Source organism: Rhododendron vialii, chromosome 2a (assembly GCF_030253575.1).
Source record: "Rhododendron vialii isolate Sample 1 chromosome 2a, ASM3025357v1".
In the NCBI taxonomy this organism is placed as follows: domain Eukaryota; kingdom Viridiplantae; phylum Streptophyta; class Magnoliopsida; order Ericales; family Ericaceae; genus Rhododendron; species Rhododendron vialii.
This window is the reverse complement of record NC_080558.1, coordinates 6,758,315-6,773,198: the sequence shown is the minus strand read 5'-3', so window position 1 is coordinate 6,773,198 and position 14,884 is coordinate 6,758,315. Positions and strand designations below refer to the sequence as shown.

Sequence of the window (14,884 nt, the reverse complement as noted above, 5' to 3'; positions counted from 1 at the left end):
TAAGGGAAAGAGGGTGAGTTACTACTACAATAAATTGAAGATCCAAACACACCTTCTGCTTGGTTTAGCGTCTTATTTGCTTAAAATCTGGTGTGTTTTTTTCAATTGATAGGAGAGATAGGGGAAGGGTGGTGTTACAATTCGCAACGATAAGACTCAAACCCAGGCATTTTAGCTGGTAAGGGAGTGTCACAAACACAAGGCCAACCCCTTGGTCTTGCTTAAAATCGGCAAACCAACACCGCCCACAAATTTAAAGGAATTGTCTTAATGGTCAATGCTTGCCAGTTAGGAATTTATTTCTTCTTAGATCTTTTGTTCGAAACTCTTGTGGGGCCAATCCGTACGGGATTTTGCTTCAGCTTTAAATGGACCTCTCTGAACATATTAGAATTGGTCCCTCAAAAATTAGACTGAGTGTGCGTGTTGATCTGGACACCTTAATGTATCAAAAAACACAAACACTAACAACAAACTTAAAGAGTTTGGCCTAGGTGTGTGTCAAGGCTTGAGAATTGGGTTGATGGGTTGCTCCCCCTTGTTAGGTCTCAAAGTTCCAATTTTCTTCTTTGGTGATGTCAAATCTTGTGAAGACAACTCATACGAGACTTGTCTCGACTTCAAACGGACCCTATCTATTGGAAGGTGAAATTGGTCATCCAAAAATAGTTGAGGTGTGTTGTCACGCCTTAGAAGAAAAGAAAACAATCACCAGCAAAAGGGAAGGTTGCTATAATTGGAAAAATCTAACCCCCTGAACTTTCAAATCTTCAAAAAAGAGCCGCGTGAATACTGACTGACTGACAATTTCTTCATCATACAAAAACGAGTGATTGGAGAAATTTTTGGGTGTTGGATAGGTACCACGTTACCCGACCGACGTGGTGCCTTAGCAACACATTCGGCCTGTCTCAAATTGAAACACTCTCTCACCTCTCACCTCAACACTCTTTCTCCTCTTTCTTTCTCCAAAATTCGAGTCGTCCAAAACCAAAATGAACAGTCCGGATGCACCGAGCTCGGCATTGAAAATCTTCTCCGAGCGATGCTATTGCTATCTACACAACTTAAAATACAATTCCATACACAAAATTGTGTTCGTAGTGGTTTTGATGCACATAGTCTCACATAGTCACATGCATCAAACGATTCTTGACGCAGTTGTGTTTGTAGATCTTTATTTATAAAACTCACCGATTAAAAAACAAAAACAGTATAAATTCATACTTCCCGTCCTTAAATAAATCTTCGGCGCGAAAACTCCGGTCTTTAGAAAGAAGTATTATTTTCGTTTAAAAAATTTACGACTTGACAGATCTCATTGATATGTATTGATTTGTGAAAAAAATTGATTCATTTTACGGAAAAATACATCTTTTTACCGTAAAAGTCTAAATTTGCGCATCCAACATTTATTCAGAGACGACGGAGTATACATCGCATAATTTTCAAACTTCCAATTCTTCGGCTATATTTTGACTGTAACCCAAATTTAGATCCTTCCATTACTCTCCTCTCCTCTCTCTCTCTCTCTCTGTCTCTCTCTCGCCCATCGTTTCCTTCCCCCAAATATACACACCGCAAATCCAGCTCATCTCCCTCCGATACCCTCGCTTCTCTCTCTCTCTCTCTCTCTCTCTCTCTCTCTGCATTCTTCAACGTTTAGGTTATCAGGTTTTCTTTTTCCCCTGAAGGGAAAAAAAAAAGGTTAGGAAAATGGGCCAACAATCGCTGATCTACAGCTTCGTCGCGCGAGGAACGGTGATCCTCGCCGAGTACACGGAGTTCACGGGGAATTTCACGAGCATCGCGTCGCAATGCCTCCAGAAGCTTCCGGCCACCAACAACCGCTTCACCTACAACTGCGATGGCCACACCTTCAACTACCTCGTCGAAAACGGTTTCAGTACGTAATTAAAACTTTTTTTCATTTTCGTCGTTTTTACATGGGTCGGTTTCGTGATTCGGAAACATTTGGTGCTTAGCAAGGTTTTGAAAATCCCGTACCATACCGGCTAGTACGTACCGGTATCGACCAAATCCGGGTTCCTCCACCTTTAATTTCGTCCTGCTCAAATACCGGCTTGTACTTGTCCATACCGGATGGTACCAATCAATACCGGACTACATAAAAATTATATTTTTTTCTTCTGATACCGGACGGTACCAATCAATACCATTAATAGCGATAAATCCGAAACGGTACTCCGTACCCGGTATCTCATCCGTACCGGTACACGTACCGTACAAGCAGGAAAACAGGTACTTTAGCCGGTACGGTATTCAGAACCTTGGTGCTTAGTCTACTGTTTTCATTATATGACACCGTGTGTGCGAATGGTATTAGGCGAAAGATGAAAAGAGGAAGATTTTGAATTGGGATTAATGTGTATTAAAATTTGGGTGAAAAGAGGAGAGAAGAAATTTGGGATGGCAGTTTTTTCCCTCTCGGCAGTTTCTCCAGGTGGTCAAAGGGGTAATTTGGGGAAGAAAGCCTAAAAAATGACGTTCACACTATAAAGGGCAATTTTTGAGCTTAAAAATAATGTACTTACCGGGATAATTTTTTTGCAATATGGTCTTGTTTTATAGATCTCGATGAGATCTAGTGAACGGTGCAAAAAAATTGAAATATTATTTTAGTAAATACATTATTGTTTTTAAGTTCGAAATTGCACGTAGTTTCGTGGGGGATCAACTTTATGGGACGGAAAGAGTAATAGATATTATGGGAGAAATATTTATGGATCTTTGGATTGTGAGAATGGATGGGAACAGAAAGAATGGAGAATGCTGTCACTTGTTTGGGTAAATAAAATAGGTGAAAATTGGTGAGGAAGGATGGGAAATGAAGCAAGAAGATGGGGTGTTTTTTTTTTATTTTTTATATCTCACCAGTTTGGTGAGATTTGGTGAGAAATCACAACCCATTATGTTCTCTCCCTATCAACTACCAAAGGGCCTGCCTGAAAAAAAAGATTCAATTGAAAGATATCCAATAAGGCAATAAAAAACAATGCAAGGGAAAGAACATTGGAAGTTTTCAGCTTTGTTGTTGCATATTGGTATATGTTCTGGGCTTCTGGCTTTTCCAGCTTTCTACATCAAAATGATGAGGAAAAGTAAAATGACTTGAATGTAAAGGGAACTAAGTTAAGAATAGACAAAATATTATATTGATTGTTGAATGTTGTTACTTTTACGATACACACATTTGGTTGGGATTAGGGATGTTGCGGGTAAGAAAGTTTCTCAAAAATGGTTTGTGGATGGAAGGGTTGTTCTTTTGTCAGTTTAAATGAGATGTAAAATGCATAGTCTTAGATCAGGCCTAGATAGGAATGGCATTAGTTGACTTGGATTGGAGAAAATTATTTGAAAAAGATTTTCTCATGGTATACCAAAGAAAAGGCGCAACCAGCACGCCCCCTTTTTTTTGTGAATTTTTTTGTTTCTACATGGTTCCACCTTGCAACAACTTCAAACAGGTCCCTTGAATCTCATCCTCTTGATCATAAATGATCACGAGGCCCAAAATCACCTGGACTAATAGGAATCCCAATTCATTGTGCACTGCAATCCAATCCGATAAAAAGCTGCTAGGACGTCTTATTCTGGGAGTACAATTATGTGACTGGTAGATTGTCCTTTCTTTGGTAAGGGGGTGTTGGGGTAGAGGTTCATTGTTGGTTTTGTTGTTGTTTCATCAATACTGTCATCTTAACCTATGAAGGCCCCTGTAGATCTCATTGTTAGCTTTATGATTATATTAAGTGGGCTGAGGTTGGATACCCAAAGCTCCATGAAGTAGAGGAAAGCAAATAGTTCGAACATTTTATGCTGACAGACCAATGTTGTTGTCAATGTGGAAATTGCCTAATGAATTATGAGACCAAGTCATGTGTGGATGCCTTGGGTTAGCTTTGGGTACTTATTGGATGATGTTCTCGCGGGTCACAAACTAAAGAGGTTTGTAAGGCATATAATTTGGACTTGAGCTTTGCACAGCTAAACTTTGTTATTGAGCCGACTTGCTCAAATGTCTGCTCCATTGTTCTGGTCCTTCCGGACACCAGTTGTTTGAGGTTACTTTGAGCATTGCACCTCAGGTAAGATTCTTTTAGAAGTTGCATGTTTCCATCATATTTTCTTCGTGGATGTGCAATTCCGCGAAATGTTCTAAATGAATCTATGAAGTTGTATCCTCTGTTAATTTGCAATGACTGCACTGACTATACTGATTAGTCCCTAGGAGTAAGGTATTCTATGTTAACATCTTTCTTGAATTGATCAACGATAAGAAACTTAAAACACATTTTGGATACTTTCGCGATTCAACATATGATGGCGCAACCCTTGATTGGTTGGAGCGGAAGAATCCTCTTTGGAAGCTGCGTGTCAAGTCACGTGGGAATAAATCTTTTTGGTCCAATAATTGTGCTTGGTAGACAAGTTATTTAGTTTATGGGAGTTATTTATTTTAGGATAAGATTTGTTTAGCTTGAAGATAGAGATGGGATTTTATCAATTTGTTGCTAGGTTGAGTTCATCTTTTATTTAGTTTGTTAGTCTATAAATAAGATAATTAAGGTTGTAATCATCAGACTTGGATTAATGAAAATAAGAGTTGTGTGAAGTTAGGGAGCCCTTGTGTGTTTTCTCTCTCCTCTCTAATCTCTCACTGTCCTGCATCAACATATCTCCTGGTAACTCACCAAAAGAAAGGTGTTACTATCCCTGAGGGAGAAGACAAAGGGGCAGGTGGTAGCGCTAATCTGCAGGGAATTAAGTCTATCAGTTGCAAACTTGGTATCATATGGTATAGTCATTTTAGGTCAACTGCGCAATTGTTTCTACGTCTTTTATATGCTGCAAACTTCTTGATGCTTTCTTGATGATGAAGTTGTCAGATCTGATCAGACTTTTAGTTGAGCAATCAAGAGAAAATGGTTTTATATCATTTGGGCAAATTATTTAGACTCATTGATATTTCTTGAACTTTGGCTTTTGCAGCCTACTGTGTTGTGGCGGTCGAGTCTGCTGGCAGACAAATTCCAATTGCCTTTCTGGACCGTGTTAAGGATGATTTCAACAAGAGATATGGTGGAGGGAAAGCTGCAACTGCTGTTGCCAAGAGCCTGAACAAGGAGTTTGGGTATCTTTTCTTGTCTTTCTTGAGATGTTTTGTCTGCCTCTCTTTAGAGTACTTAGACTTTTTTGTTGTTTTGTTTTACAACTATAAGGTCCAAATTAAAGGAGCACATGCATTACTGTGTGGATCATCCAGAGGAGATAAGCAAGCTTGCAAAGGTGAAGGCTCAGGTTTCCGAAGTCAAGGGAGTGATGATGGAAAACATTGAGAAGGTAAGAAGGCTTTGCTCGGGGTTTTCTCTGAAATACAAATTTATGAGGCATAGGGGCCACCTTTCTAGATCAAGAGTATATTTACTACCTTTAGTAATGCTTTTTCTTGCAGACATTCTATATAGCTGCATTATGGTATTTTATACTGTATTAATAGTTAGACCACATATGAGCTTGTAACTGCATCTAGTACTAGAACTAGACTGATCTAAAGTTTTTCATCAAAATATTAAAATGTGGAATTACTATCCAACTTAGTTAACTTTTGAAACTTTGTGAAAAGTGAGCGAGTTGTGAACTTAAGTCGACAATTCAATCTATACTTTCCAGTTAAGGAGTGAGGACTACATTGTTACAACTTACAAATACATCTATATCTAAGTTTCTTAGCTATGAAGGTTGTAATATAAATGCGAAACGACTGAAATGTTTAATTTGTCTAAATTAAATTTGTGTGTTGTGCAGGTTCTTGACCGTGGAGAGAAGATTGAGTTGCTGGTAGATAAAACGGAGAACCTTCGTTCTCAGGTCAGTCCTAGCGAATTGTATATCTTGTGGTTGACTGTTAAGGATCTTTACCTATTCGAATTGCTATCAGTTGTTGTTCTCTTGAGTTGCATTTTGTGAATTTTATTGTGCTTTTTATCAAGGGCTGATGCAACTGTGGAGGTGTTTCTAGTAACGTTCAATGATGTAGTCATCATTTTGTTGGTGTATTCAAATTGACTTCCTAACCATCACTTCCGTATCATTCAGAAAAGCTTTTTATTCTGTAGTCCGATAATTTGCACCAAACACTGAACATACCAACTCTACCTGCTGCCCCCAGCCCCAGTTTTCAGTTGCTTGTGGTAAATTAACTGTACTATTAACCACCAAAATGTTAATGCGATTGAACACACGTTCTCCATTTTTCCTTCCCTTCTACCCGCGCCTCTCAAGTTCCCATTCCTCTTCTTTTGTTTCAATTCCAAACTGCATTTGCGGTAGAAGGCATATGATAATTGATACTCTTATGTGTATTTATGTCTTGATCGATTGATCCCAAGATGGATTAATAAAAATAATTACTCTTCTGCTGATTGCATTTCAGGCACAAGACTTTAGGCAACAGGGCACTCAGATAAAGAGGAAGATGTGGCTCCAGAATATGAAGATAAAATTGATTGTTTTGGGCATCATAATCGCGCTGATTCTCATCCTCGTTATGTCTCTGTGCGGAGGCTTCAAATGTACTTGATTTGTTGACTTGATTCTCATCATCGTTACACCTCTTTCGGCCAGCCTTTTCTAGGGCTCATAATTGGAGTTAGATTGTATATGGGATATATTGCTGGATTTCGTATATTGATGAAGGAAAATCTCTGTGCACGAGGCTTTGCTTTGTATATATCATGGCACATTTGTTTAGCATGTAATGGAGGATTACTATTGATGATACCAACATTGATGACCTTTTATTTTGGTACTTAAGTTTTAGCAGTCATTATCTAGTGCTTTCTTCTATATGTAATTTCTAGCACGGATCTATTACGTACATATAATTGGTGTGTACTGTTTGTCTGTATTAGGTGTGATGTACTAAAGTAAATGTCTTTCCTTTTAAGAAGGGGTGAGTTGTATGTACGTTTGTATTGAAGTATCGTAGTCCTGCAACTATGGTACCTCTTGTATTGTCGTATGTATATAGGTTTAAGTGTGGACTTTAAGTCTGTAGGTACAGTAGCATGGCAGGTGAACCAATTATATGCAATATTATTCAGTGATGTAAGCTATGATGCAAGCCACTCCGCCTTACGCCTATAAAAAGAAAGACATTTACTTTGGTACATCACACCTAATACAGACAAACAGTACACACCATCCCATGGAAGTATGTGTTCCCTCTTTTCCAATGCAGACTTGAATTTAAACCTTGTTTTAGTTACAAAAACACTAGTGTAGCTGCAAGTGCACCGGGAGAGATCGTTATTGTCGGGAGAATATTTACTTCTCCCAACAACTCTCTGTTGCAAAAATCACCGGGCGGTTTTTCTGTGATTGATCATCTCGTTATATTCCATGTCATAACTTCTTCAAGGTGGTTCTTAGATCATCAACTTATAAAGAGAATACCATCAACAGGAAAAGAATGACGTAAAAGTTAAAAAGAAAGTAAGCCTTTTCACTTAAATCTTTTCCTTTTCCTGTATAAATTTACTTTAGCCATTGCTTAAAATATCAAAAAAAATTTAAACTTCTTGGCAAAGTAAACCAATAAAATTCACCAATATGGATCCTCTCATGTGAGGCCCCTCATGCGATGTGCCTCTCCCAATGTTGGGCCCTTGAAGACGGTTGTCCATACCTTGATGGCAATCCCTGCTCAAAGCCCTTGATGACCCAGCGCAAGGACCGCTTCATCGATGACACTTCCCTGCTCAAAGACCTCCTCCCGGGCAAAACAGACATTGTTCTTACGTTTGGAGATCATGTTTCCGCAAATTTGAAAACGGTTGTCGGTACCTTGATGACCCTAGCGACAAAGAACCGTTCCATCGATGGCAGTTCTTGTCATTAGGGCCATCAAGGTACCGACAACCGTCCTCAAATTTACGGAACCATGCCTCTCCAAACGTAAGAACAATGTCCATTTCACCCGGGTGGAGGGATTTGAGCAGGGAAGTGTCATCAAGGAAGCGGTTCATCGAGGTTCTTGAGGGCTTCAAGCAGGGAAGTGTCATCGAGGGACCGACAACCGTTTCCGAATCGGCGGAAACAGGCCTTTCCCAATGTTGGCCCATTGAGCAGATGGTTGAGTGCCCTTACAGGTTCAACGAAAAGAAAGCTAATGTTTAGGAGAAGATGACAGAGACAAAAGTCTGAAAGTACCCAGGCTGGTGTCCCTAATACCATAATAGAATGAAACAGAGAAGGGAGAAAATGTGTATTCAATTTGACACTGAAACTATACATGAGTCCTTTATATATACAAGGGGAGAGAGCCTAATTATGGGAATGAAATAATATTAATTACAATACAATCAAACCGTAATCACGAAAAATCATAAACAAAATCCTAATAATATCATTCTTTCCAGAGGAATGATTGTATTTTGATTGCATTTAAATTATAGTACAATATATATATCTCTCCCTCTACCTCTTTGTATTCAGAAATCCTAGGGTCCCGTGAACTGCTGAGCCAAGCTTGATCCCCTTTTGTTTTGCTTCGCATTATACACACAGCTGACTTCTCTTTAAAAAAAGAAGAAGAAGAATCTTCCACATTTAGAATATTAGCCGACTCTTACAGCCTCATGAACCTCACAAACAGAAAAGGAATGAATCTATTGGAGATGAAAAAGAGAATTGGGGACGGCCTTAACTGAACTGAAGAATTTATAATCGATTATGTATGATTCTGACTATGCAACACCACAAATTCTACATTACAAGGTACAGAGAGCATGATTGTAGCAAAACCCATTTCATTTCCCTATGAGAATCAGTGCCAAATTCGGCACTAAAGATTGACTTTGTCATTTGTTGGCAGCAATTTGGCCCACTGGTGGATATAGATTTTGCCAAAGTACCTGTCAGATTATGGCCTTGGCAGCTGATAAAGCAAGCGCGTGGACTTGCTCTTAGACCTTCAGTTTTGTTGATTGTTTTTGCTAACTCCAAACAACACTAGTAACAATAACAAAACAGTTCAAACAACGTCAGTATATCCGATTGAAGTAGAAATGTAGAATTCTTCCACGTTTGAGAAAGATGAATAGAAGGGTCAGATTGAACTACTGTACAGTGTAATTCACAGAAACTGTCTAGGCTGACCTAAACATTGCAAAATCACAAAATTGAACGAAGAAAAAGCAGTTCCAGGAAAAAGATGATCTGACCACCCTCCGATTACAAATAAAATCAGAACGAACAAGTGGATTGGGAAGAACGTAATAGAAGATGCTGCCTTATATTAGCCCACAATCTAAATGCAACAACCACCTAATATAAGGCAAGGCAAAATGCAAGTTCCAAACCAAATTTTAATGCAGGAGTTTTATGTTAATCCAATCTTTTTAGCTGCTAAGCAAATCCAGGTGAGAAATTGAGAAAAATAAACCAACCTAAAAATCAGAAACAGACTATTGTCGGTGAAGAAAGCTAAAAAATGATTGACGGCAGACTAGTCCAAACTAAACAGCTAATGAGATACGGTATGGACACAGCCTGCTTGAGAGAGAGAGAGAGAGAGAGAGAGAGAGAGGGGTAAATAAAGGATCCTTAACACATAGATCACAATTGAACAAAGTGCACTCGCCAAGAAAAGAAAAGAAAAAGGGGCACTATTTACCAAATCATTGAAAGAGAGTCTTGCCCAAAACCAGCTCAACTCCCCAGTGTTCTAAATGGCGGCCGCCCAAGCCGCCTAGGCACCGCCTAGGCGCTTGGAGGTACCCTGCCGCCACGCCAATAGCCCTTGGCGTTTGATTTGGCACCTAGGGAGTTTGGCGGTGTTTGGCGGCCGCCTAGGCAGCCTTGGCGGTCTTGGTGGGCCTTGGCGGCGGCGTCGGCGTCTTTGGAGGCCTTTGGCAGCCTAAAAATATATATATAAAAATAATAATACGAGGGAGGTGAGCGAAGCCCTGCTGCTTATTGTCTTATCAAACTTATTTGCTAGTTGCTACTACTTAATTTCATTTGGGTTTGTACTTTGAAGTTTGAACTTGCATTATGGATACATGGAATATAGTTTGATTGGATAATGGTTTGTTAAAAAAAATAAAAAATAAAAAAATCTGCCGAATTGCTTGGCGGCGCCTAGGCGGCTTGGCGCTTGGAGGTGGGTCTCCGCCCTACTACCGCCAAGCGCCATTTAGAACATAGCTATTGCCGTCCTAAAGCAACCAACTATAACTATTTGGCGACATGCATGAGACCTACAAGACTTGCATAGTAACTTGGGTGAAGTCAATAATCTACAATTTCTTGGGTAAATAAATATATTTGGGTCCATATGTATATACAAGGAAAGGAACAGTCCATATTGTACAATTGACCCAGGCAACATGAAAGTACCTCAACAAGTTTTAGAAAGTGAGAATAGTATAAGTTTTTGTTCTGTCAGCAGGTTCACAGAAGCTACCTCAAGATTAGGAGTAACTAAAACCCCAAAACAAATTAGAAACCTGGAGAACTTATACCAAAAAGTTTCCGGGCCGATTTGAATAAGTTGAATTCAGGTTTTGGCCCTTTGGCACATCGAAAAACTGACATTCTTATGACTCTTATCTGCCTTCTGCCAGTATATGACATCTGCAAGCTCTAATAAATGTATAATACATAATGGGAAAATCCAGTCCCCAAACATGCGTAATATTGAGGAACAGCACGCTTACAAGCGTAAGTGACCAACCAGTAATGGACAATGACAGACCAATGTGGGATTAAGTTAAGTAGGAGGTGTAAACTGTATTTAACCCTTTTCAAAATATAAGCCTCACATAAAATATTTTAACTTTCACAAAGACACATAAAACTAAAATATTGAAGTAATTAATTACTCATACACATATGTGGCCATACATGTAAATTTCAGGCCATTTGTGTTTTCACCTGAAAAGATTTTCATGTAATTAGTGATATGTTTCAGAATGTATCTTTTTGAGCGGGAGGATCATTATTTAACCACTTAAGATAAGATTTACCAATAGAAAAGACCTTCTAGTGGAAAATAGTTTATCATCTATATGAATAACCGACACAACAAGAATTTGACCTAGCTAACTTATAGTTTAACGTCAAGCAAAATTACCGGCAAAAGACAAATGTCAATGGAAGATGTCAATGGTCAAGGTGAAACTTGCTCCTAAAGTTGAAAACATAGAACCTCATAAATCCTTCCATGTCACTTGCACAAGCATCCATAATCTGACAACTTCAAATCATTCACTTAAAGTTTGGGACACAGCCTTACTATCCTCCCTTGGCACAAGACTCTGGATCATTTTTAAAAGTTCGCTATCCTCACCCTCAGCCGGAAGTAAATCTACTAATATGGACATGGTAGATGCATCTGGTGAGAATTTCCTGTTGATTATTTCTTGTAGAAGGATCTTAACCTTATGTATGTCTCCCTTCTTTAGGAATGCCCGAACAACAATATTGTAAGTAACATTATTTGGTGGACAGCCGTCTTTCTCCATTTGCAAAAGTAACTCCTCAGCTTCATCTACCAAGGCCATCTTACAAAGTCCACTAATCATTATAGTGTACATCTTAACATTGGGTTTCAAACCGTTGGCTAAAACGGTACTAAAAAGTTTTCGAGCATCTTCAATCTTCCCCGCTTCGCACATGCCATTAATTATGATACTATAAATAACAATATCAGGAACTATTCCATGATCTTGCATTGACCAAAACACCTCTACTGCCTTGCCAATTTTTTGGTTCTTAAAGAATCCATCTAACAAGATTGAGTAAGTTAAAATGTCAGGATTTTGACCGCTACACATCATCTCATGAAATATATGATCTGCTGCATCACATCTCCCTGCGTGTAACAGCCCCTTTAACAAAGTGTTGTAAGTACCAGTAGCAGGTTTTAACCCTTTACGAGGCATTTCTCTGAAGAGATCCATGGCCTTGTCTATATTCATCTTATTGCAGAAACCATTGATTAGAATATTATAGCTACGGATATCAGGCTCAAGGCCCTTATCAACTAGGGAGTTCAACACTTCTTTTGCTTTCTTTATTTGGCCTTGCAAACAATATCCGTCCATCAGTGCATTATAAGTGACAACATTGGGTTTCACACCTCTTCGAATCATGATCTGGAGTATGCCCTCCGCTTCTTCAGTCCTTCCCTCCTTGCAAAGTGCATCTATCAACATATTGAAGGTCACAACATCAGGGAAAATGTTTTGCTCCGTCATGTCACTCAATATATTTGCGACATCCTTCCCTCGACCTGATTTGCATAAGCCATCAACGAAAGAGTTGTAGGTCACCACATTAGGCATAATATCATAGCCTCTCATCTCCGATAAGAGCCGGAAAGCATCATCGAAATTCCCGTCCTTACTAAGGTTGTCGATGATTGTGTTATACATCACAACAGTGAGCCTATATTTCCATTTCTGCATACTCCTCAGCAAACATATAGCCATTGTAGTGTCTCCTACTTTACAAAGCCCCTTTATGATCGTCCCATAGGTGATTTCATCAGGTTCGATGTCTCCATATTTTATCAACCTTCTGAACAAATTCACAGCCTCAGAAGTCTTAACTTCTAAAACATACCCGTTTATCAGAGTGGTGAAGGTAGCCACATTTGGAGTATAACCGCATTTGAAGAAGATACCCAAGATAGCAAATCCAAAATCCAATCGATTCAAGCGGCAACAACAATTGATCAAAATATTCAGTGTATATTCGTCAATTGGAATGCCCAACTCGTGGATTTCTTTAAACAGAGAAAAGACGGATGAATATTCCTTCATCTTGGCAACAGCAGTTAACAGCTGATTAAAATGGATCACTGAAGGCAGAGGTCGAAATCGGGCCATTTGACGGAACAAACAAAGAGCATGGTCGAGCTTGTGAAAACCCGTTTTAGATTTCTCCAGCAACAACTTCTGCAGTTGCTTCCGGTTCGTGATTGCAATGTCATCAGTGGGATTAGGGTTCGTTGAAAATTGAGTAGTATGAAACAAGAGCATATGATGATGGACAAACGGGTTACCTTTTCCATAGTTACGTGCTGTCGTTGTTGGACTGAAAATCAAAGCAACACCAGCGATTCTTCTTGTTCTCATCTTGATTGAAAAGAGGTTTCTTTTTTCCGCAACAAGAAGCCTCTATCGTTTGATTGATCCAAACCAGACCAAAAAATAAAAAAAAATGACCTCTCCGTCATCCAAATTCCAACACCGCCGAGCCGCTGATGACTTCATCCAGTCCACATAACGTCATTGACGACAACGATGTGAGTTAATTTACAATCCCTCTTTTTTTTCTTTTTTTTTACATATCTATTTATCTATTCTCTCTCATACCCTACTCATCGACGTCGCCTGCCAATCCACTAAGCGTCCCATCTTCTTCTACCGAGAGTGGTTCTACCATCACATCCATTTACACACTCATCACATCCATTTACACATCCACATGCATATTCACATTCATAACAAGGGTGGAGTCCACACACACGAAACATCAACGTGTCACACCCCAATCACACCTCACATGTACAAGAGAGGGGTGTGGCTGAGATGTAACAAATTAACGTGTCTCCTGCATCTTTGGCCGGGGAACCTGAATTTACCCAGGTTTTATTCACTACTATGCATTTACGGAGTAATTTTCCTTTTTTTCCCTGTAGTGATTTTAGGTTTTTTTTTATTTGTTTGAAAAGGGTTATAGTTTTTTGGGGTTTTGGGTAATTTATTGAAAATGTGACATACCGACGCACAATATTCACGACGAGCGATTGAACAATTATATGAACGTGTTACAATGGCAGTACACTACATCAATCAGGTGAGATCCACAACAACTAAGGGTGCATTTCTGTTATACTTTTTTCGCTTCAAGTTGAAATTGTTTTTGCTAAATAGCATTTTAGTTTATGTATATGAGGGGAACGATCACATGTCTCAAAATCCGTAAAAACTAGGGCTATTTAGACTATTACTTTAGTGGAAACATTCCCTAAAGCAAACCCAATATGGAACAATTGAAGAATATCGTCATATGGGGTAGGAATGAACTGATAACATATACGGGAGACAGTTGATAATCACTTAGTATTATTGTCTTTGGCAAGATTTGACTGGAGAGCGTACAAGAGGCCCAACTAGGCTGGCCATAGTTGGTTTACTGAACATATTGAACTGTTGACTCCTTTTAATGGCTCTTCATGTGGCATATTGAGTTAGTGTATTTACCAGTCTATATATGCATATAAATAAAATTTTGGGCTAATTTTTGGTTCACGGCTTGCGATGCAAATATGATTTCTTTTCTTTCATTTTCTGCCAGCGAATGTTCCTCTTCGCGCTCTTATTGCTCCTGTTGTAATGTGTAACTATTTTGGATGCTTTCCAAAACGTATTCAACGTTCTACAACACTTTCGTAGGATTTTCTCAATTTCTCTTATGTATACCTTTGTTTTTATTCTATTGGCATCCGTTCTCATTTCTCACATAATTGGTGCATAAATTAGGGATTGTTGGCATAATTCTTCTTTTCGTGGTTCATATGTATAACAAGGGAGCTGATCAGTATATTTTTCATAAATTAGGGATTGTCTGCTTTCAAAATTCAAAATCAAACCCCTCTCTCTCTCTCTCTCTCTCTCTCTCTCTCTCTCTCTCACACATTTGTAGGAGATGTGTTTAAGGCTTTTGCACTCTAAGGTCAATCTCTCTCACGGTGAAGTAAAATATGAAGCACGGTCCCGATTTTTACAAATCTATTTTCCCCATTTCGCCGTAGGATTCCAGAGAAGGAGAAGTAGGATACATAAAG

General features: G+C 39.0%; 2 protein-coding genes across 3 annotated transcripts; one reads left to right on the top strand and one right to left on the bottom strand.

The window, feature by feature from the left end:
* The first annotated feature begins 1,444 nt into the window (after window positions 1–1,444).
* Window positions 1,445–6,850, top strand: LOC131318041 (vesicle-associated membrane protein 722-like). The gene is made up of 5 exons (XM_058347826.1): window positions 1,445–1,906; window positions 5,014–5,155; window positions 5,244–5,364; window positions 5,830–5,892; window positions 6,458–6,850. The coding sequence occupies exons 1-5, from the start codon at window positions 1,717–1,719 to the stop codon at window positions 6,602–6,604; spliced, it is 663 nt and encodes a 220-aa protein (XP_058203809.1). The 5' UTR covers window positions 1,445–1,716; the 3' UTR covers window positions 6,605–6,850.
* A 1,431-nt stretch (window positions 6,851–8,281) lies between these two features.
* LOC131318037 (pentatricopeptide repeat-containing protein At1g63330-like) lies at window positions 8,282–13,303 on the bottom strand. 2 transcript variants are annotated; one of them, XR_009197479.1, is made up of 2 exons: window positions 9,184–9,736; window positions 8,282–9,036 (listed from the first exon to the last, which is right to left on the bottom strand). XR_009197479.1 is itself a non-coding variant. In XM_058347822.1 (2 exons), the coding sequence occupies exon 1, from the start codon at window positions 13,167–13,169 to the stop codon at window positions 11,292–11,294; it is 1,878 nt and encodes a 625-aa protein (XP_058203805.1). In that variant the 5' UTR covers window positions 13,170–13,303; the 3' UTR covers window positions 8,611–9,036; window positions 11,162–11,291. The 2 variants fall into 2 exon arrangements, 1 of the variants encoding a protein (XP_058203805.1); XM_058347822.1 differs by lacking the exon at window positions 9,184–9,736 and adding an exon at window positions 11,162–13,303 and having other exon boundaries at window positions 8,611–9,036.
* Between the last annotated feature and the right edge of the window lie 1,581 nt (window positions 13,304–14,884).

Coding starts and splice junctions, on each gene's coding strand:
- LOC131318041 (XM_058347826.1), top strand. CDS start 1,717: ATGGGCCAACAATCGCTGATCTACAGCTTCGTCGCGCGAGGAACGGTG. Junction 1,907..5,013: donor CCTCGTCGAAAACGGTTTCA/GTACGTAATTAA, acceptor TGGCTTTTGCAG/CCTACTGTGTTGTGGCGGTC. Junction 5,156..5,243: donor AGCCTGAACAAGGAGTTTGG/GTATCTTTTCTT, acceptor TACAACTATAAG/GTCCAAATTAAAGGAGCACA.
- LOC131318037 (XM_058347822.1), bottom strand. CDS start 13,169: ATGAGAACAAGAAGAATCGCTGGTGTTGCTTTGATTTTCAGTCCAACA.